Raw genomic sequence first — 22,908 nt, forward strand, 5'->3', positions numbered from 1 at the left:
TGCAATGAAGCCCGATGATAAATGCGCGTGCGACAAACAATGCAAAACACAACTGCGGTGGATTTCCGCAAGGTAACTCCTGATTCCATTAAATATCCTTCGCACAGCGCAAAGGGCGACCACCGAGTAAGTTCTAGTGTGATGGAATCTTACATAACTCTGTCGTCCACTCAAAAATTTGATATTATGAAGGATTTCATCGCAAATCAATAAAAAGAAATAATTGGTATAGTCATCGAAAGAGGCTGTAACCAGGCCGCTTCCATCTGGTAATGTCGGAAATCTATGACGTTGACCTATGTCCAGCTGTGGGCATCTTACGACTGAAGTGATGATGATATTCAAATCCAAAATATCTTTATTAAAGTAAGCTTTTACATATGTGAATTGTCAATTCTGGACATTCAACAGTTGCTCTTCTTAAAAAAAATTTAACAATTTCAGATGTGTACATTATAATATTGTTACAAAGCACGATTTACAAAACTCTCTAAACAATAAATACGAAACCCTAGTATTAAGTAGTGCCGTAAACACGCGTGACCTTGAAGTTATTTATAGACTTTTGTGTTCTGTTCTCTGAAATTCTATTCGAGTACTATCTCGAACTTACTAGAACCTCCGTAGTATAAAAAGATGTACTACCCATGTCGACAGTTCAGTGTTGTTTTTCGAGTTATAAGATTAAGATCTACGATCAGTGATACAAAGTGACAATTTGGTAAGTTATTTGGACAGTGATTTCTTTAGCGATTCGTAAGTAAAGTTTGGACTAAGCCAAAGTATACTTTGTATTAAAGTAGGGTGACCATCTGATTTGTGAATAAAGAACTCCTTTTGAAACAGTGGTGTTTCATTCCGAGTTAGAACCCACAGTATGTAACAATATCATCCTTTTAAATGAGTCAACAAATCAAGTTTCTCGCATTTTGATTAAGTATCTCTTGAATGCTATAATAAGGTATATTTAATAATGTATTGTATATAAAGGAATATATATGCATTCACGTTTTCTAAAGAAAGGAATATTTATGCGTTCATTTAGACCCTTGAAGGATTTATTTACTTTTTGAAGATGAAATTTTGGCGCTATATGTTTATGTATATGTCCTATATCTATCATGTGTTCACAAATTTTCACATAAGTTTTTAAATGTTGACACTTGTACAATATGTTTTTAAATAAATATTCAGAAACAACCATAAGGATATTAATTTCTTTTAAAACATCTCTCAAGGAATCCCTAGCTTTAAAGCAGCGATTCCCAAAGTGGTGGTCTATATCGACCCTAGGGGTCTGTGATAACCTATAAGGGGTCTACGTCAGCGAAAAAAAATCTGGGGGTCCATGAAATGAAAATGGGGGTCCTCGATATTGGATCTCAACACAAACACTGATAGTACCTATTTACTTACATCATACTATCTTATAATATCAAAACATTTACATTATTTATAAAAGTACCTATGAAGATAAAAAATTATTATATTTGTTTATAAAATTGTGTAAGTTGTAGGATGTTGGTATTCGCTTTGTGGTCGCAATACATTTTGAACTTGTGAAAACCTAATAAATGTATAAATTAACATGTGTTTTTACTTTAAGTTTTTAACACTAAACTTCACTACAGTTAGAAATTTACAGGAAATCAATATCAGGTAAGTAGGGGGTCTACCCAACACGGAAAAACATGGCAAGGGGTCTACGACACAAAAAGTTTGGGGAACTCAGCTTTAAAGTTATAAATATCCTGAATTAATATTGACGGCATTTCCTCAATAACATAGTGTACAGTACCCGGGAATAAATATTGCACATTGACCTTTGGAAAGAGACAATCGGCTAATTTCTTAATTCTCTGTCGCACGAAATACGACTGACAAAACGTTACATAAGTGGTGTGGGACAGAGATAGTGCTCTACGAAGCTGAATTAGCCGATTGCCCCTTTCCAAAGGTCGATGTGCAATATTTATGGCCGGGTACTATAATAGAGAACGCTATGAAAGTAATTAAAATATACGAGTGGAGTCATATTAAAGCCCATTATCTTATTTTTTTAATCGCAAAGAAGACCGACCTGATTTCACCAGCGAGTCTTGAAAAATGGAAGTTCTACTGGAGCCTTTTATTCAAAGTAAAAGAAAACCGTTTAATCTATCTGCTTTAATACTATATTATGTTACAAATTTGACTTTTAACATAAGGAAGTCTAGATTTACTGCATTTTGTTTTCGAAGCATTTAAAAAAATTATAAATATCAAACCAATAAAAACACGTGATATTGCAACTCTAAAAATAAGTCAAGTATCATAAGCAAAAAGTACAAGGTCTTATAGACCCGGTATGACAAACGATGAAGATAATAGAGTAATTAATACTGGCCATAAAAACATAGTGTGATTTAAAGAAAAAAGGTTTGACTTTCAAATAACTTGACATACCGCAGTTGTCTGCGGAATAATAAAATAACAATTGTATATAAAATATATATATAGATAAATAAAGACTGATCAAGACTGGTACAGCATGTACAGCAAGAAGAAGAAGATAAGATACCAGGATGTAGTGTATGATAACACAAGTAGAGATGCGGTGCCTAAACGTGGATACTACTCGGAGCTGGTATCTAATATGCTCAAAGAAGAACCATCTAGAGAACAGTGCGCTAAGAAGAGAATGAAGCTTATCTTACAGGTGAACATTCTTCTATATTTCTTTAATACTAGTCCAAATTGAAAAATGAAAGGTTCTAGAGTGATGATCACGTGCACGTGCCGGTGGACGCCCTCTAGGTCAGGGGAAGTCCCAGGATACGAACAGCTCCGCACCAGTCGTCGTAGCGTTCCTTGGGGGAGACCAATATCTTGTAGTGTAAGTCCATCGGCTGAAAAGAAGTCCAGAGTGGTGTAGATATAACGAGTAAGCAGGTGTGTAAATGCAGATATAGTAAATTGACAAAGACATTACATGCGGAGATGGGAATATTCGCTGAGATCTTATCAGGAATGTCAAATCAAAATGGATGGATTGGAATACCAGCTCTAAGTTTTGGACGCCATATTGAAATGAGCCAAGATGTTTATTGGTGATGCTTTGGTGAGCACCAAGCTTCAAAGCTTGGAGCATCAGCGAAAAGTTTCCAATTTATCGATGTTCTACAGACTGTATTTTGGAGATTGTGAAGCAGAATTATAGATGGAATATTAGTTACAAATATTATCTCAATGTTTTATTTATAAATCACAGGTTTGAGGTCTTATTACACCCTGCCTTACGTAGAATTATTATTATGTATTGCAGTCTATCCTATTGTTGTACACAACTTTAGGAACATGGGGCGATGTTCTTCGTCGCCCACTAGGGAGGCAATGTTACTTGCCTTTTACCTTTTATCCTAGCTTTAATCTTACAGACAGACCGGAGTTTTATATACGAGACAGTCTATCACCAAGTAATATAGATATAGATATTAATGGTCATATCTCGGAATTACATATATATGTTATAATAATATGTTACAGGCGAAGACGGACAAGCTAGCGCCAATGTTGATATCCTTACCGAAGCCGCAGAAGCCGAAGATCATGCTACCACCAGGAAGATGGACGACTTATAAGGAAGACGAGAGTGTCGTGAGTTCATAAAATATTTTAGTGTTTCGTAAAAATGTTTATATTTGGTAGAAATGTTACAGAAGAACTATGTCGTTTTTATAAAACATATTTGAGGTGCAAAAGTAATGTTATAATTTTAATCGGCAGCCATATTATTAAAAATTTGAAATGAGGAGTTTTATTACGATAAAAAGTAATATATAATAATATATAATAGTATAATAAGAAAAAAATGTATTGCTCAAGTGTTCACCTCTAAAGTTGATGCAATAGTGTGATCGTTTGACGTCATTTTAAATCCCGGCTCCAAATTGGTGATATCTTCAATGTTAGCTTTCAAGTCTTGTAAAGTGCATTGTTTGTTTCACTCGATCAAAACCCTTGATTGTTCGTTCACATGGAACACGACCTCGACGAAATTCACTCTCCGTTAAAAGAAGAGACGGAAAATTTGTCTAATAAGCAGTAACAATAATTCCAACTTCTTGAGATGTATATCGCTTCATCGCTTATTGAAAACTAATTTTGTATATATCTACATAATTGACTTCAGAGCGCAGTGACATTTGGCGCTATTTGTAAATATTAAGGTACATTCACATTATGACATTACTTTTGCGCCACCTGTTGTAAATTATTAGGAACATATTTATTATAAATTTTAGTATCCAATTTTAAATAGAATGCTGACAGGTATTCAAAGGCGAAAGGAGAGGAATATGCTCTTAATTTCTTTACAAGATCAACCCAAAAATAAGGAGATAAGTAGACCAGCGAATGCAATCGATTTAGGTCAGCAGATTCGCAATTTGAAGTTCCATTTGGTGGCAACTGCAGCCTTTAGTTTCTGTAGTGATGCTTAGGACCTCCACATCCTTTATGGTCAGATGAGGCTGCATGCAGGCCGCTTTCACTTGGTCCTATTGTATATCTATGATGGAAGCTTATGCCCACCAGTGGACCATCTACTGAAAAAAATATTACGATGACTATGTTATCCATACTCGTAGGCACGGTTGCTGTAAATCAGGGGTGAGCAACCTTTTTTTGGTCGGAGAGCCGCAGTTTCAAAAACAGTGGGCCATGAAAAAAAAAGTATATATTCAGGGTTCAAACCATGTTCTAAATGTAATTTATGTTCGTAATCAACTGATTTACAACTAATTAGACACTTTTATTATCTTTAAAGCCTTGATTCTAGCATTTTTTTTTACAAATTTACAAAAATAAATTAAAATTTACTTGCCTTGAGGGCATGCGGGCCGCGGGTTGCTCATCCCTGCTGTAAACCATGGTTGCACAGACTTATTAAGACTAGGGGCACGCAAATCGATGGCGGGTCGGCCGCCAGTAGTATAGGTAATTAATTTTTTTTGGTTTTATTCTGGAATAGAATTCAATATTTTTCGAATGTACGAGAGTATTATTTTTGCTGTCGGCGGGCCACCAGTATTCGACCGGCGGGCCGCGGTCTGTGCATCCATGCTGTAAAGTATTCAAAATGTAAAATAAACCACTGTATCAGAATTTATTGTATCGACTTTATCTCATCAATATTTCCTTATAAAATTAATTGTATCAAAATGTTAGTACATACTAGACGGAAACAATTTATTTGTGAAGAGTTATATCATTGTGTCGGCGACTTTCTTGCTATCGATATTCAAAATTTAAATTATTTTTATGTTTATTATATTTAAAAAACGATTTTAATATTTAAATTGGCTCATTGATTAAAAAGGTTGCTCATCTCTGCGCTATATAACACGCTATTTGTATAAATTTCAACTTGTAAATTGTCCTAATTTTAAAATAAAGATTCCCTCAGTATCTGTTTGCAAATAAATAAATATATCATTTGTTTATTTCAGCAATTCCCCTTCGAGACGTTCGTACCAAAGTTACAATTTCTAAGTGTGGTCCTTCCGAAAGAGTTGCCCCGGCTGGTGAAAATCGAGAGGCTGAGACGCAAGTTTCTTTCAGCTAACATTAAGGTAGTATTTCATTCAGTTGGACCAGTGATTCCAAAAGTAGTTTATATCGACCCCTAGGGGTCCATGACAACCTGCAAGGGGTCTACGTCAGCGAAAAAAAATTTTGGGGTCTATGAAATGAAAATTGGGGTCCACGATAGTGGATCTCAACACACACTGATAGTACCTATTTACTTATCATACTATCTTATGAAATCAAAGCATTTACATTATTTATAAAAGTACCTATGAAGTAAAAAAAATATTATATATGTTTATAAAATTGTAGGATGTTTGTATTCGCTTTGTGGTCGTAATACATTTTCATAACATAACATGTGTTTTTACTTTAAGTTTTTAACACTAAACTTCACTACAGTTAGAAATTTACAGGAAATCAATATCAGGTAAGAAGGGTGTCTACCTAACACGGAAAAACATGGCAAGGGGTCAATGACATAAAAAAGTTTAGGGAACTCTGAGTTAGACTAATATACTTTTTATTCTATAAGCAGGTAAACTTGATAAATGCCATAATTTTTAGAAAATGCTGCGTGGTCTCGGAATACAACCATACTGGCTAATCCCACCATCGGAATATCCCATCACAGATGAAGTTAGATACGGTTTATATAGTCCCTACCCCAAGTTGGACTTGGAGATATTCGACAATACCGATTACGATTGTCGGTAAGTTATCTGTTAAAGTACTGTATGATTTTTTTTTGTTTCTTTTTGGAGACCTTTCTTTCCTCAAAGCCATGTTTAGGACAAAGACGTGTAAATATTTTTTAATATTACACCAATACCTCGCTTTGCATCGTTTCGTTTTGCGTTTTTTTCGAAGTTGCGTCGCTGTTTAATTAGTACTAATTTTCACTGTGCGTCGATAGATTTTCGACGTTGCGCTGTTTTGGGTTCGAGTCTTTAATTTTTTTTAAATATTATTTTTTTCTAAAAGATGGCAACACTTTAGTTTCTAATTGCGCCATGCCATCAAAACTTGGGGATTTCCTTTCTAACTAAAAATCAATGTATTTTGAATACAGTTTTATTTTCACTTTGTGTTGCTAATTTTGGAGTTCAGTTTCAATAACGTAGTGTGTTGTAATGTAGTGTGTTGTGCTTTCTTTAAAAGAGTATAATAAATTTATATAAATTTTTACGTGTTGTTTCTGGTTACAAAAACGTATGTTTTTCCAATTTATTTATTGGCAGAGTTATATTATATTTGTTTTTTAAATATTTACTTTGTTCAATTTTCTTTTTAAGAAGTGACCCTGGAACCTATCTTCGATCTTTACATGGTTTGCTATAAAAATCTTAATTCACTTTGCGGCGTTTCAATATGTCGTGTTTTTTTAGAACATAACCACGGCGCAAAGTGAGCTATTGGTGTATTTCACTCTCTTTCATCCTTCTTAATCTATATCTTTGTCTACGCTTAAATTGTCTCCCGTGAATTACCGTCCATCATCTTCTTCTCCTTAAGGGTGGTAAGTCTTGAGGTAATAACAACACGAAGTCAGAAGTAGAAGTGTGTATATTCATCAAGCTTAGCCCATATATATACCGATTTAAAACTATGAAAGCAATGTTCAACCAATAGAAATCGTCAGACAAGACGAGAATTATTGTAACGCGCTCTCTTTCGCGCGACGTATATAAAGAATTGTATTTCTGTGGGATTCCCCTTTTCGATGCGTTACCGACGATGACGTCATGTAGCTCATAGAAGTTAAATTAAATGTAAAATTTAAAAGTAATTTATCTTACTGTGTAACTGAAACTAAATTAGAACAAACAAATAATTTATATGGTGGAATATATAAAAAAACATTGTATGTTTTTTGTGATACTGAAATTTAATAAAAAATTACATTTGTAAATTTAAAAGGATTCCAGAAGAGTGGCTATCGTTGGGAGATATTGAAGGCGAACGACATCCTTGCCCAGGACTGGGGTTCATACCAAAGGAAGAAGGCTCCAATAAAGGTCCAGGGGATGTGATACAAATGCTAAATAACCTATATGAGGTAACATAACACTTTGAACTGTAGTGTTTAGAGTTGATTTGTGTAATGATTATAACGATAGAATGTCTTTTGGTCATTCCGGCGAATCTCTCTCGCGCGGGAGACGAAGTGGGTTTCCACGTATGCACGCTTGATGCAGGCTTTCTACTTGCAGGCCCCAAGGGAAAAGGCTTCCCATATGCCCGCTTCGCGCAACGACAGCCATCCGCAACATTTAAATTTTTAAATACTTATCATGATGTGTGTTTGCTGATAATTTTGCGTTAAAATTTCAATGAATAAAACACGTATGAACGCGTCTTTACCGTTCAAATGAAAGATGCAGACCAGTGTTTCCCAACGTGATGCCAAGCTCCCACAAAGGAATAATATGATAAGGGGTGCAATTCGTATGTGAACTCCCAAACTAGTTTAATTCTTTTGCTATAATGTTAAAAAATATATCTTTAGGGGGTTGTGAGAATTTTAGAAAGGCTTAGTTGTGAAATGGCACAAAATGTTGAAAAATAGCGATGAAGGCTGTCACTTTGACTTCGTGTAAACACATCTTTGTTAATACTAACCAATGTAATAAGTTGTAAATTCTAGTATTATCTTTGTTCAGCGGATTTGAAAAGGTTTATATATACATATACGCGAAATGCTTTATTTGTAACATTCGGGACACGTGTTACAAAGTAAATCAAAGTATAATGCAAAGATTTTTAATGAGAGAAACGAATTCTAAAAAATTAGAGGTGGCGACTGTTTCGCCTGCTTAACATTCAATGTTCTTTTACAAGAAACTAGTTGTCCATGATTCTATATACGGCCCGCATTGGATACCAATCTGTTCGATTGTATCGTGGATTTTTGTAACATTGTACAAGTCAATATCTACTATTCCAGTTTTATTGCACCAAATCACAAGACGATATAAATACATACATATATATATACATATATATATATATAGGTAGGTATTAAATATTGTATTTCTTTTTGGAAAAAGATCTGCAATCAGAATGACCAAATCCTGTTTGAGTTTTAGTAATCTATAACTTTAATATTTATCTTTCCAGTGGACCAACGTCGCGATATATAGTTTTGATAACAAGACCGATATGTGGGATGTAATGGCTTTGGACGGTACTAAACGACGTTTTAGGTAACAATGTACTTTGTAATATTTATGATTATTGTTGGTAACTCGTTTTTCTGTCTTATTTTTGGGATAAGGATATCTTCTTTTCAGCCAATGGATGACCACTGCTAGTCATAAGCATCGCCCATATATCGCCAGGATGACAGAACTTGCTCTGCCCGTATCCAATGACTTCCTTCCAATAGGTTGCAAGAGCGATCTGCCCAGCCCGCTGCCACTTAAGACATAATCACCGTATTCGCTTAATTTGGCCCGAGCGATTTTTCTCTATTTAACAAACTCAAAAGTACAATGTAAGGACCCCGTTTTGACACGTTTGAGAAGATAAAGACTGAATCGAAGAATGTCTCGAAGTGAAGAAAAGCGTTGGAAAAATTGCGTTTTATCAGACAGAGATTACTTTGAAGGGAATAAATTGATTTGGAGGAATAAATAAAAAATTTACATTTTATTAGCAATTTCACTTTACTTTGTAACACAGTGTTATATCTCATATGACAACAGAAAACTTTTACATCTATTTCTCGTGCAAAATTATCACCCTGATAAATGTTACATTAATTGTTTTTAAACGGTTTTGTATAGTTCGACCCGTAGGGAATTTGTTTATTTGGGTCAAAATTAGAAATTGAAATTTAAGCACCTTACCGTTGTCAGATTGATCTGAAATTTGGTACACACATTTAATTTAGATGATAATATAATAAAATCAATAACATTATAAATTTAAGATGGCCGCCGATACAAAATGGCGGATTACATGTTTTTCCTTAACCCCTTCAATATGGGTATCAAATGAAAGGGCTACACTAGTAAAATACGATGATTATGTCAAAATTTAAAATTCAAGATGGACGACGTTCCATTATGGCGGACTAGGTACATATTTTTCCACAACCACCACAATATGGGTATCGAAAAACCGTTTAACTTGAAAGTTTTTTAAATTTATTTATTATAAATGAAAATGTTCTTATTATTAAAACTGAATTCAATAATGTTATTAAGAAATGTTTTTGATAATTCTATCCAAGTATTATGATTTAATTAATGGTGATTTGTTAATATATTGCTATTTTGGATGTGTTCGAGTGTTCCAATGTGATTGAATGGTTTTATTCTTTTTAACATGATGTAATTGCTGGTTTTAGTTACGTAATGTTTAAATCATTGACATTATTTCACCTGTACCAGGTCTACAACTAGACTCAGGCCTCCCCCATTTATTTATAATAGCACCTGTAAGAAGCAGCTTGCATCAAATGTCTTCTGTTCACTTTAAGAGTAATCTGTTGACCCGGTTGGTCCGTCGCCATCATTCCAGAAACATGGTTGTTTGTTCTATGCATGTGGCCAACTGCGTCGACATTCTTTACCTCATTTAAAACATTATAACTAAATGTGATTGGCACTAATAGATGTAACATTACTCCTGAGGATGCACGGTGGAGGAGTGAAACACGTGTTGAGCGATTTAACGGTGGTAGTTGTGTAATTCGCATCGTTTGCCGCATGCGCATTTATCAGCGGACTGGCGGGCGGTGCACTTTATTGCACGACTACTGCTGCATTAGCTGAAGTAGCTATATATAGGTCCTTTTCTTAATTATAACTAAACATCCTGTATAAATGTTTGATTTAGAATCCCCCGAATTCGACTCATGTTCAAGGCGGATGATCCAGAAACCTTTGCCCAGCGAGTGAAGTTCGCAGTGGATTTTCGAAACGAGATCGAAAATAATTTAAGGTGATTATGTTGCATTGTTATTGTACTTTCACTAATCCTTGCCAAGGGCTTTCTAAACTTTCTAAGTTTGAAATGGTGGTGATGGTACAGAGGTACCATGTAGGTTCTCCCATAGCACCTAGAATTACCAGGTTTTACCCTGGTGATGGAGTACTAGGAAAAGCTTTTAAAAAGCCCGATGTCAATAACTCTGGCATTATTTCAGTGATTACTTTTCCTCCGATAGAGTACGACAAGAATTTTCTTATATTTGACTAACAGCTTATAGGAGCTACATTACGTGATCATCAGCGGCGCATCGAAAAGGGGAATCCCACAGAAATATAATTGTTTATATACATCGCGCGAAAGAGAGCGCTATACAATGCTTCTCGACTTGTGATTGGCTGTCGATTTGTTTTGGTTGAACATGGGTTTCATAATTCAAATTGATCTAAATATGGGCTAAGGTTGATGAATATAGACACTTCTACTTTGAACTTGTGTTGTTTTTAATCCCACAAACGTAACGATGCCGGAGGTCCGCGACGGTATCTGGCTGTCCACACACGATTTCATTATGGGGTGTAGTAGTCATATGCGATACATTGTTTTTGTATCTAGGTCACATACTTTCTTTTTATGGCCTACCGTCTTTTTTAAAGATAAATTTAACTAATGGCTTTTCGATTTTTTAAATAGAGAAAAGATAAAAATATTTTTTCTATCTATCTAATGATGCTTCTTGTGGTCATTTATATAAATTGTAAAGTTGATAATTTGGTTTCAAGGTTCTATCTGTATTTGGATTGCCTGATACTCCATGGTCTTCCATTGATGCCGCTTCACTATATGCCCAACATAATTAAGATGGTTCGCATCCACAAGCAAGAGAAGGAGCTCGACGAAGAGTTTCTGCTCAATCTCAAGAAGGAGGTACATTCTTCTTACTATGCTATAAATGAAGAATAAACAATTTTGAATTTTTCTAAATAGGCATATGTCCTGTATAAAAAAGATTATTCACATCCCCAAGCAAGAGAAAATAAAGGGTATAATTTAAATGATTCTAACGAGACAAAAAAGAAACTAGAGTGATAATAAACTGTGATAATAAACTGTGATATAGACAATAAAGAACTAATAGTATTGATATTATTTATATAACTAGGCCAAATAAATGGAAAATGCAAAAATAAACAAACAAAAATAAAAGAACATGTAAATGTAGGATCCTGCAGAGAAAGCTATGAAAGTGAGGCGATGTACGAAAGGAAAAGTAAGAAAAGGAATGCAAGACATTGTGAAGTTAAAAAAGGGAAATAAATGGGAGATATTTAGGATGAGAGAGGAGCATGACAATAACAATATTCAGTGAAAATTATTAAATGTATAAAAAGGCCCTCTACCATGGTAGGGGAGAACTAGAGGTTCCGAAATTGGGGGCCATATAAAAAGCATGAGAAGGAAATCAATGAAATGTTTTAGATAAAACTAATGTAGGTAACATTCTTCTGACTATAAATTGATTAACAAAGAACTATTTAGCAGTTTTTTATGACGGTATGAAAAGCAAAGATATTTTATATGTGTGATATTTTACAATTTTCTTATTAAATTATTTCAATCGTTGACTTGTATTGTAAATGATCTTTTAATAATGACCACATTTTTTGTCGTTGATCTTGTATAATTCTGAATATAAGTATCAAGCATCTTCTGGATAGGCTAGGAGCTGTAGTTCTTGTCCCTAAATACAGATTAAATTGAAAGTCTCGTATTGTTTTAATAATTGAATATTAACATATTTTTTATTGAACCTTTATCAGACATTGGATACTTTTTCGTTATTTCCTTACAAGAGAATGAAACTTCTTTAGATCTCTTACGAAAGACCAAATCCACCTCAGATATTAAACACTCCTGCAAGAAATTAAATCTTTCTCTGGTTTCATATAAGTCACGCATTTGCGATCAACAATTATTTCAAAAGTCATTGATTCACACCCATCACTTTTGCTAGTATAGGCGTATTTAAAAACTATTATTTCATCAGGGGGAGCTGCTTTACAGTAAGATGGAGGGAAAGATGAAGATGATATACATGATACAGAAATACCCACACATGTATAACTTCATTCGACCGCCGTCTAAAGAGTATGTGGCGCCGGTGCCCCAATACGGTAAACTTTTGACGTAAAATATACTAAGTATGTTACGTATAAAGGCAGAAAGAGCTTTTAAGGCTTTAGACTGGAGACCACTGGCAAGAGCAGCATAGGACATTATCACAAGGTGAATAGATCACCTTGTTAAAGATGCCAGACAAAGGCAGGTCTTATTGGGAATTTATGGAGTCGTATGTTCAGCAGTAGACGACTTGTGGCTAAAATTGATGATGGTGTGATGATTAAATATTTATTTTGAATCTGCAATTTATTCGCTGGTTTTGAGACGAACGAATGAATCAAAGAACGCTGTATTAATTTTGTATGGCAGGGTTGGTCAAGTTCTTTGATAGTACGAGCCATTTTTCTAAATTTGAAATTGAATATGCAATTAAAACACGTAAGAGAATGTTTTTTTTTTAAATCATATTTATTGAAATTATTAAAACAAAAGTACAAAATATGTGTATTAAAGTTAGATATAATGGCACACGTATATGACAGCACGCCTAATAATACTTAAGATGCCGGTTAGTTAATTATGATAGGTGTTTAGATTTTGCTAATTTTATGGAGGAACAATAATAATTAAACACACCTCTAGTTTGGTTCGATTTCTCAGGAGCTGATATAGATAATATAAATTTAAATGATGAAATAATACAATCGATCGGAGCGAAAAATAATCTTTGATAGCTGCATGTGGCTCGCAAGCAGTTTGGCCACCCGCGGTACATTGCGATATTTCATATGTTCATACTTTCATTGTCACAAAATATCTGTTATGTATAATGTTCGTGTTGGATGTGATAATTAAGGATAGCAATACATGGTCTTTCATCTATAATTTCACAGTTTCTTTACGAGCCATGCAATATGCTGTAATTGAGATTTATCTATGAGATTGATGGAATGGGTAAATTCGTGGACGAACAAAAAGATCCGGCAAGTTAAATTAGTAGTGCTCAGGCCACATGGCAGATGGCTGATGGATCTCTGTGGTTCAGGAATAGAGACGAATTAGCCAACGCAATGTATGTACTCTCACTACTCACTAGGTGAACAGAACATCTTAGGGACATTGGAAAACGTTTGATGAAACCCATGCTATTGTATGACTATGGGACATACCAGCTGTGGATGTCCTATTGCTAGAATAATGATGTATGTTCAATATTTAATGGAATCAGGCGTTACCTTGCGGAAATCCATCCTAAGTAAGAAAAGGACCAATATTTAGCCGCTTCCGCACATGCAGTGGTAGTCGTGCAACAAATGCACCGCCCGCCAGCCCGCTGATAAATGCGTATGCGGCAAACAATGCGAATCACACAACCGCTTGATGTATGTTCGTTGCAAATGTACAGTGAAACACAAAAGTTTTGAACCAAATATTATTATGTTCAGGTCGAAAGAAATGCATAATGGAAGACTTCGTCGGTCGAACGAAGTACAACCAGTGGTACTCTTTGTATGTGCTTACGGAATCTGTTTCTTGTATACACATGGTGGTAGATGAATGTCTTAAGGTAAGTCTGATGTTCTGTCAGATATTTATAATAAAACTAGCTGATCCCGCAAACGTTGTTTTGCAAAAAAAAAATGATATTTTAATTTACAAATAAAAAATAAGGGTTGATCGTAGAGGGGTGAAAATTTATGGTTGTATGTATTCTTGTATGCTGTATCATAAAAAAATAAAAACAAAAAATATCGTTAATAAAATTAAAAAATTTTTTTTAAGTGTGAACAACCTTTATCACTTAGGGGTATAGAAAATAAATAGTAGCCGATTCTCAGACTTACTGAATACGCATATTAAATTTGATAAAAATCAGTCAAGCCGTTTCAGAGGAGTTCAAGTTCGAACACCGTGACACGAGAATTTTATATATTAGATTTCTACTGATAAGGCGTAACTAGGGGGTTTAAACTTCTGTTTCTGTAAAAGCCCCTTTTGGTACATTGATATTTCTCACAAAAGGATCAATATTTCTTATTGCCCCGTTTTTGGTGTCTATTTTACCTTCTATCATATTGAAGACAGGGATTTTTGTATTTTAAATTAGTTTTTCAGTTTTTTGTGGTTGTTTTCTTATCACTCTCTTCTTCCATTCTTCACATTCTCTATTAATCTTCTTTTTTCATTCTCTCACCATTTGTTTGCATTACATTCATATGTAGCCTCTCTTCCTTCATCACACTCTTTTGATATATCACAGTACATTTTCAATTTAGATTTTTATTCATTTCTTTTATCATCACATTTTGTCACATCTTGAGTTTTAACAATTCTGTTTAATTTCACGACATTTACACTTCTGTGATATTGTTTCTATATTTAATTTGTTTTAATTAAAAATTTGGTATCTAAACCTTATCTCGGATTTTATCAACTAGTAAATTAAAATCGCTCTAGCAGTGGATTTCCCGGTTCTATGCCCCACCCATGATGACATATTGTAACTCCTACAAGTTTTACCTTACACCGTATTAAGATTTTAAACAAACACACGACTAAAACCATCTCAGAAAGAATTGCGATGGCTTTGTTAAAAGTATCCCCCTTTTTAGGTGGAGGGAATGCTGTTCTTCACCACAAATTACGGGCGGAATGTCGGACTGGCTGAATTCGACGCGGCGCAGCAACATCGCACGCAAATGGTATACTGTATTTTACTGCACTGCGGTATTTACTATTATTTCCGTTGATGTCAATGCTGTAAGGCCGGGGATTTTTACAGCTTCATATGAAATGAGTTCACGGAGCGGTGGAAGCGGAGTCTATACTTGCATAAACTATTACTAGGCAGTCGTACTCGTGTAGGTGTTGTGCATGCGGCTTGACACAGGAGTGTGGACCACTCGGCAATCTGAGGGAGGATAGGGATTCTCCCTAGGATCGCCCATGCTGTTCTTGTTAAGGGTGCGGGAGGACGCTCTCAGTAAGAGATCGAGCAGCGTGATGTGTGATGTATGGGTCTGTTATGTCGAAAGCGGTGTTGTGGGCGATGTTTCGCTTGTGCAGTAGCTGTTGTAGGAGCATCGCTTGCAGTGTTGAGTGTTTTCAGCGTGTGTGGTGCGGCACGTGGATACTGTGGCATCGGGTTTCGGGTGATCTTTTAGAGACAAGGTTCCCGTGGTAGTATCTTCAATGGAAAGGGGGGGAGATAAATTGTAGTCAAACCTGTGCCTATGAAGCCTTATTATATATATATATATATATATATATATATATATATATATATATATATAGACTAGCTGTCTATCCCTTGCTTTGGAACCTAATAAACGCCCCTTTAACCTCCTTGGGGGTGTTATTTGATAAAATTAGAATAAATATAACTAATAAAATATATTTACATAAGTAATACTATTTGTCGCCTGGTCCACACTCTCTTTTTACATAAAAGATTTTTGGTCATTTTCCAATTAAAAAAAATATATATGCTAGCTTAGTTTGCCAGCTATGTGAAATATACTTTGAAAAGTAGCATTATTTTCCTCTTAACAATCTTTGTGGGTAGGATTTCATAAAATACTTTCTTAACTAAAGTCTTCCTGATAAAAGAAATATTTCTTCCAAATTAAAATCTTCTATGCTTTATGGTTTCAGAGATATCGTGATGAGTAAAGATGTTCTGACTATAAGGAACAGTTAATTATATATCATACTTACTAAAACTTTCTATGGGAACTATGGTATTTATCAAAGTATTTAGATGCATTTTCTTTGTTACTAGATGTTGAAATATCTGACGATAACATGGCTGAATAACACTGCTCACGCGATCCGGATGTCATTTCGAGATGTTGGAAAGGGGTGAGTTGAAATTTGATTATTTTTGAACTAAATTGATTATTTTGAACTAAATCTATTGGCTCTTTATGGCTTTGTTCTTCATTCCTGGTTCACCTGTGTGGTTAAGTGGAATGCTCTTGATACTATAATAAAATTATAATGTTCCGTAGGTCGCGGGCACACTATGCATTAATTATATGAAATTGCCACTGCACTCAAAAGTTTCCAGAGGATGGGCAGCAGCATCTGCGTAATATACCACACTGTGATCGCAAACCCTCATAATTTTGTCAATAATGGTAAATCCTACTATAGATATCTTTGGAATAAGTCTGTCTTTAGTGGGCGTTTATGGGCGGAAATGATGATCGAAATAGTATAAAAATATACTTTTCCTTAAAGCTGTAGTTCGTCCACAGCTGGAAATAGGCCTTCGTAGATTTAATAAGGTTGTTTGGAAACGGCTTGCATTTATTGGGGTACTTGAGAAATGTATTTATATTTTAGTCACGCATACATTCTGTGCAGGAAAAATACAATGAATTGCATAATTTTTTGACAATTAATGACACAGTTATTTTATATTCGTCATGAGGAAATTCTATTATATAAAAGAAGAATTTTCATATGTTTTACTAAAATATAACAAAAAATGTTTATTTTTCGGCAGATGGTTTAACATTTACGAGAAGGACTGGCAGTTCTATGGTGTCAGCAAGCTGTGTCGGTTTATGCAGCTGGTTAGGTTCCGGATGCAGGTAGCGTATTAAAATAGTTTCGTATAAGCCATTAAATAGTTTCGTAGTTACGCAGAGAGCTGCTTTCAGAGGAGAAAGAGAAAGAGAGACAAAAAGAGAAAGAAAGAGAGAGTAAGAGAGAACAAGATAGAAAGCTAGAGAGAAAGAGAGGGAGAGCGAAAGAAAGAGGAATAGAGGAAACGCTAGAAAGAAAGAGGGGGTGAGAAAAAACGAGAGAGGTAGAAATAGAGAAAGGAAGAAAGAGGGAGAGATACCCAGAAAATGAGACATAGAGAGAAAGAAAATTAGAGAGAGAGAGAGTCGTAATCTACCAGACTCTACGGGGATTTTAGGATATGATTTGATTCTTGAAAATGCTAGTTTGTATGTTTGCCTTTAATGTTTGCGACCAATTACATGCCTGTCAAGAACCGATTTCATATAATTGAGGCGTATATTTAAAGCTAGAAGATTCTTTTCGAGGCCTCGACTTGTCTGTTATGTTAGCTATTATCGGATTGAAAAGCTCCTTAGTTTTTATCTTCGTGAAATTCTATTAATGTCTAGATAAGTTTTTAAATATTAAGCTCTGCATTGATCCAACTACTCTATTATGAACATTTATTATATGTTCATAACTAAAAAGAAACACTCGTCTGATGCGAAAACAGGACGCGTTTTGAACTCTTTTAATTGAAATATGCCTTTGTCCACTATTGGACATGGGCGTTTTTGTTAATTTCTAATAAGACCAGCGTCTTAAGATGACTTTAAGTTTGTTTGTCCATATTTAAGTTATAACATGGACCTTGATTTTAGTTAGATTGTTTTATAAACTTCTTCCGGGAAGTTATCTATTATTTGACATAAGTTATGCAGCTAGGTTTTGGCTTTGGATAGGTTCATAAAAAATAGGCTCGCGGAAACAGTAGATCTGCAAGCTGAAATTTGAACTCTGGTAGATTGTATCTCAGTTACAATGAAGACATTTGCACCAAGAGAGACTATAGTGTAGGTACATTGTGTTGGGACTATAGTGTAAATGTTGTAAGGAGTACTTTACATTACACTAGGAGAGGCTTTGATGAAAAGAAGCAGAAATATGTCTTATATATTATAGCCTGGTTTAAGTAGTTTTAGATGCTAATTTGAATTTCCATGTTGAGGGTGGTGAATTAAATAGATAATACGAATAAATAAATAACAAAGAATGATTTGCAGTACGCGCTACGCTTCTGCATTGAGCAGTCGATGCAAATGTTTGTCACGCTATGCGAGACACCTTGCCTCTGCACGTACGTCTGCGAGGACGATTACGAATGGAACGCGGGAGATCTCATCAACTCCCCCTTCACAACTCACACGCCGCCGCTCTTCTACTTTCACCTGATGATGAACGAGAACGGACCTTATTTTACAACTCCGCCGGAGCAATTCGAGGTAACACTCCAGAATATCTTTGAAGAACTTTTTCTCATGTACAACTCTTTTGAAATCTTCAGGCTTTTCTTGAGCGTTTTTATATTCTTTTTCTGCAGAGTACCAATCTTCTTCTTCATAGCTGATATACGTTCACTGCAAGACATAGATATCCTCCGAAGGTCGTGACGATAACTGGTTTTGCGCTGCCTGTATCCAGCGACTTCCTGCAACCTTAATTCTTGGTCCACTTAGTGGGCTGCTGACACACTTCAGTTCTACTGGCTCGTGATCGATACTTTAGAACCTTTCAGACCTAACGGCACGAGTGATGTGGTCCGTTCACTGCCACTTCAGACAATAAATGCTTCAATCTACGTCTGTGATCTTGTTTTTTTCTACAGAGGTCCTCATTTATAATTCTATATCGCAGAAAAATTCCGAGTACAGCTCTCCATTATTTACTGGGTGGAAGCGATCACGTCTAGGATCAATAAATCATCGTACCAATAATTATCTTAAATGGATTATGTTTCATATTTGTTTCTAATATAAGCTGATTACATTACTTAAACATAACAGCACAATCTTAGCTTTAGCTATAGTAAAACAATGTTAACATATAGTTCGTTCGAGTTAATATAGTAAAACAATGTCAGCGTATTGTTCGTTTGCGTTAATATAGTTGAACAATATCAGCGTATAGTTCGTTCGTGTTAATATAGTGGAACAATGTCAGCGTATAGTTCGTTCGCGTTAATATAGTAGAACAATGTCAGCGTCTAGTTAGTTCGCGTTAATATAGTAGAACAATGTCAGCGTATAGTTCGTTCGCGTTAATATAGTAGAACAATGTCAGCGTCTAGTTAGTTCGCGTTAATATAGTAGAACAATGTCAGCGTATAGTTCGTTCGCGTTAATATAGTTGAACAATGTCAGCGTATAGTTTGTTCGCGTTAATATAGTAGAACAATGTTAGCGTATAGTTTGTTCTGTTCGCGTTAAAAACACAGCGAATCAACTGTCCATCGCTATAGCCACGCTATTCCTAGTGTTCGTTTTCAAAAAATAAATTAATCTTTTATGACACAAGGTGTACGTATGTACAATAAATTTTTGCATTCAATTTCAGATATGCGACTAGAGATATTATAAAAACAATAATAAATAATGTTATTGTAAGAAGAAAACTAATTATTATCAAGCCCTCTTTATAAAACTATATATTTTTAAAGAGCAACTGTTGAGTTTCTCGCCAGCTCTCAGCAGAACTGCCTTCCGAGCCGGCGGTAGCTTCCTGTATACATATCAATATAAGATATAATTACTTCCTACCTCACGTTTGTTTCAACTATATAGGTATATCTTTATACCTAAGAGTCAATTTTCGTGATAACTTACGGCTCGTTTAAAGTTAGAGAGAAAGAGATGGGATTATATCGCAATTAATACGTAAAAGAGTGATGGATAGCGTGTTTGTATTAAAATGTAAACTACGGATTTTCGGAACGACAACATCATGCGAGGGCGTTTAGCTTTTTTGTGCTTTACGACGAAGACATAAAATGCTTAATAGGAATATTTCCCACATTTTAATTCGCCTTACTGAGTTCTAGCCGAAGATATAAAGGATATATTTTTAGTCTTAGCTGCCTTATTCTCTCTCTGGGCCGTACTGAGATAAACGATTTAAAGATATAAAAGAGTGATACATATCCCAAGATCGAAAACATATAAATCACTCTTCCATTGTTTGGGATAAATTTTACCCATCTCTATTGTACTAACCTATCTCATATTACAGATTGTGATCCAGCGTCTGTTCCGTGAGATGCTGTACCGCTGCCATTTTATTCCTCAAGTGCATCCAATGATAATGACCGGCCTGGTTTTTGATAAAGAGTTGGTTCTTACATCCATAGGTAAGTTGATAAAGCCGTTTTTATTTATTTTAAGCAAAAACCTTTTGCAGAGGTGAGAAAAGAGGTTGGTAGCTAATAGATTCAGGCGTTACTTCGCGGAAGTCCATCCTGAGTAAGAAAAGGACTAATGTATAGCTACTTCCGCTATGTAGCAGTAGTCGTGCAATGAAGTAGTGTGGACTTGATGTTTGGCACTAATTGCTGTAACATTGGGAGGGGAGGGGCTAGGGGGTTTACCCACGCCGCGTCTACCAGCTCGTGGTCACCACTTGAGAAGCTTACGTAGTCAACGGTCATAATAGGCAACCGTTTATACCAGGGCTTCTTAAACTATGGGTCGCGTAGCAAAATTCTTGGGTCGAGAGATTTTAATGTCAATTATTTATATATACCATATTATAACATCACTAGAGTTGGCGGAATACAGTGGACTTGCAGCGTCTAGACACGCGCATTTGTTGATGGTTTTAAACCTAATATAACTAAAATTTTATAACTTTTTGTGCAATATTTTAATTTTAGATTTTTGTATGTTTCAAAACAAATTCTAAAGCTATATATTTTCATATGTATATGTATATTGTTACCTAATAAATAAATCATCAAAAAATACTAATATATTTTTCTTTTATATTTGTATGAGGTCGTCAAGAAACTCTTAAATGGGGCCGTGAATGACAAAAGTTTTAGAAGCCCTGGTTTATACCATCATTGGGAGGTATTTCTTTTTGTCTATTCACACGAGGTGATGATTGTCTCAGGTCTGATGGAGCCAAATGTGGTGGACTTTCGGAACAGGTTGCTGAAGGCGTACAGGAAGTCAATCATTCCACTCATCGCCTACATGCAGCAATACCAGGAGTACAAGGATATATTTATGCTCACCATTGAGGAATATGTTGAGTGAGTTTATTTTATTTGGGCCTAGTATGGAAACTTAAACTGTGTGATAATGAAATTCGCACTTTTTTAATTTTAATTTACACATTTACAAAAATCAACGTCGTCGTTTTAGACTATAGACGACCACTGCAAGGTATAAGTCTTCCCCAAAGATATCTACGGGGGATATATCATAATCGCCACGTTCGGCAGGTGGGTTGGCGATTGTGGTGTGGTATTATGGTACCCAGAAGACGCTGCTGCCCATATTCTGGAAACTTATTTGTAAGCAGTAACAACTCTATATAATTAGGTGGATCAGCAGGAGAATACCGCGTTCGCAAACCACCCGGCCATCCTACCATAGATATAGAAATAAATGAGGTGTAATGTAAATAGTTGTTTTAATAGATTTTATACTGTCAAAAGTTATTGACCAGTCACAGGAAAAAATCAATAAAAAAGCGCCAGTAAAAACACTATTTCATGGTAATTACTTTATTTTTCTGTGGTAGTGAAATGAAATAAACGGATGCAATTGAGAAAATCCTTATTTATTGTTCACACAACCACTATACAAAGGTAGGTGCGTCGGATCGAGAGTTTATAGCGGCGCGCTTGCGTGTGCGTGTGCGCTGATGTGCGGCCGGACCGAGAGTGAGCGAGACGCGCGCGCCGAGCGACCGGGGATCCGGGCCGCTGGCTTACGTCACATCGTTGATGCGCTAGGGAGCGCATGTTGCCGCCGCGGACAGGACAGTCCGACGTAGTGGGACTGTCCGCCATATATCTATAAATATTTTTATTTTGTTTCATACATTGCAACACTATTTATAATGTAATATTTTCTTTGTAATGTTTATTGTAAACTATGTTTTTGATTGTTGGTTCACTTTGAAGATACCGTTGTTTTTTTCCCTCACAATTTTACAATTCATGTTTTACAAGATTATTATATATTATATCTGATTTGATAAATAATAAATCATCGAAAGAACATCGATTCATACCTCTGTTTATAAATGTTCAGGAACTTTCGACAAGAGAAGCACTCGGCGTCGGAAACAAAAGAGGAAATTCAGATACACTACGACGCGAAACAGGCTCTGATACTCCGTCTGCCCCAGTACATAACCATCGGCCCCTTCTCCATAAATGTAGATACTCTGAAGGTAAAATTTTATTCTTTTATCTTCTATTCTTTTCATTATTTTTGGTCAATATTCAAGGTTTTATGAGCTTTTTTCGGTTTCGGGGATTATCTTCCGGACGTTCAAGATGCCCCGCCTCTGGGGGGAAGGCAGGGGTATGTGGGATTCCTACCCACTAAACCCCCCCCTCCCCCTGTCATTGCTCTCTGCGCTATACGGGGGACCGCGGAATCTCCCGGTCAGGGATCGCCACGCAGTCTTCCCTCGCGCCGTGCTATTTTTCGATAGCCCGTCCTGGGGTATGCGTGTATATGCTACTCCCAAAACCCT

General features: G+C 35.6%; 1 protein-coding gene across 1 annotated transcript in view; it reads left to right on the forward strand.

Annotated features, from left to right (window-relative positions):
* Positions 1-2,530: 2,530 nt before the first annotated feature.
* The window catches only part of LOC137923757 (dynein axonemal heavy chain 1-like), a 95,418-nt gene continuing 75,040 nt past the window's right edge, over positions 2,531-22,908 (forward strand). The window contains exons 1-17 of the mRNA XM_068767024.1: positions 2,531-2,698; positions 3,526-3,636; positions 5,490-5,612; positions 6,136-6,281; positions 7,489-7,627; positions 8,689-8,774; positions 10,414-10,518; positions 11,289-11,433; positions 12,554-12,680; positions 14,073-14,194; positions 15,240-15,329; positions 16,409-16,488; positions 17,138-17,225; positions 18,426-18,644; positions 20,428-20,545; positions 21,307-21,448; positions 22,458-22,599. Coding sequence (XP_068623125.1) covers positions 2,531-2,698; positions 3,526-3,636; positions 5,490-5,612; positions 6,136-6,281; positions 7,489-7,627; positions 8,689-8,774; positions 10,414-10,518; positions 11,289-11,433; positions 12,554-12,680; positions 14,073-14,194; positions 15,240-15,329; positions 16,409-16,488; positions 17,138-17,225; positions 18,426-18,644; positions 20,428-20,545; positions 21,307-21,448; positions 22,458-22,599 — 2,151 coding nt within the window. The remainder of the gene's footprint in view (positions 2,699-3,525; positions 3,637-5,489; positions 5,613-6,135; positions 6,282-7,488; positions 7,628-8,688; positions 8,775-10,413; positions 10,519-11,288; positions 11,434-12,553; positions 12,681-14,072; positions 14,195-15,239; positions 15,330-16,408; positions 16,489-17,137; positions 17,226-18,425; positions 18,645-20,427; positions 20,546-21,306; positions 21,449-22,457; positions 22,600-22,908) is intronic.

The sequence above is a fragment of the Battus philenor genome, unplaced genomic scaffold (assembly GCF_028537555.1).
Source record: "Battus philenor isolate CCGP_79_NKW_IND1 unplaced genomic scaffold, ilBatPhil1.0.hap1 SCAF_22, whole genome shotgun sequence".
NCBI classification, from domain to species: Eukaryota; Metazoa; Arthropoda; class Insecta; order Lepidoptera; family Papilionidae; genus Battus; species Battus philenor.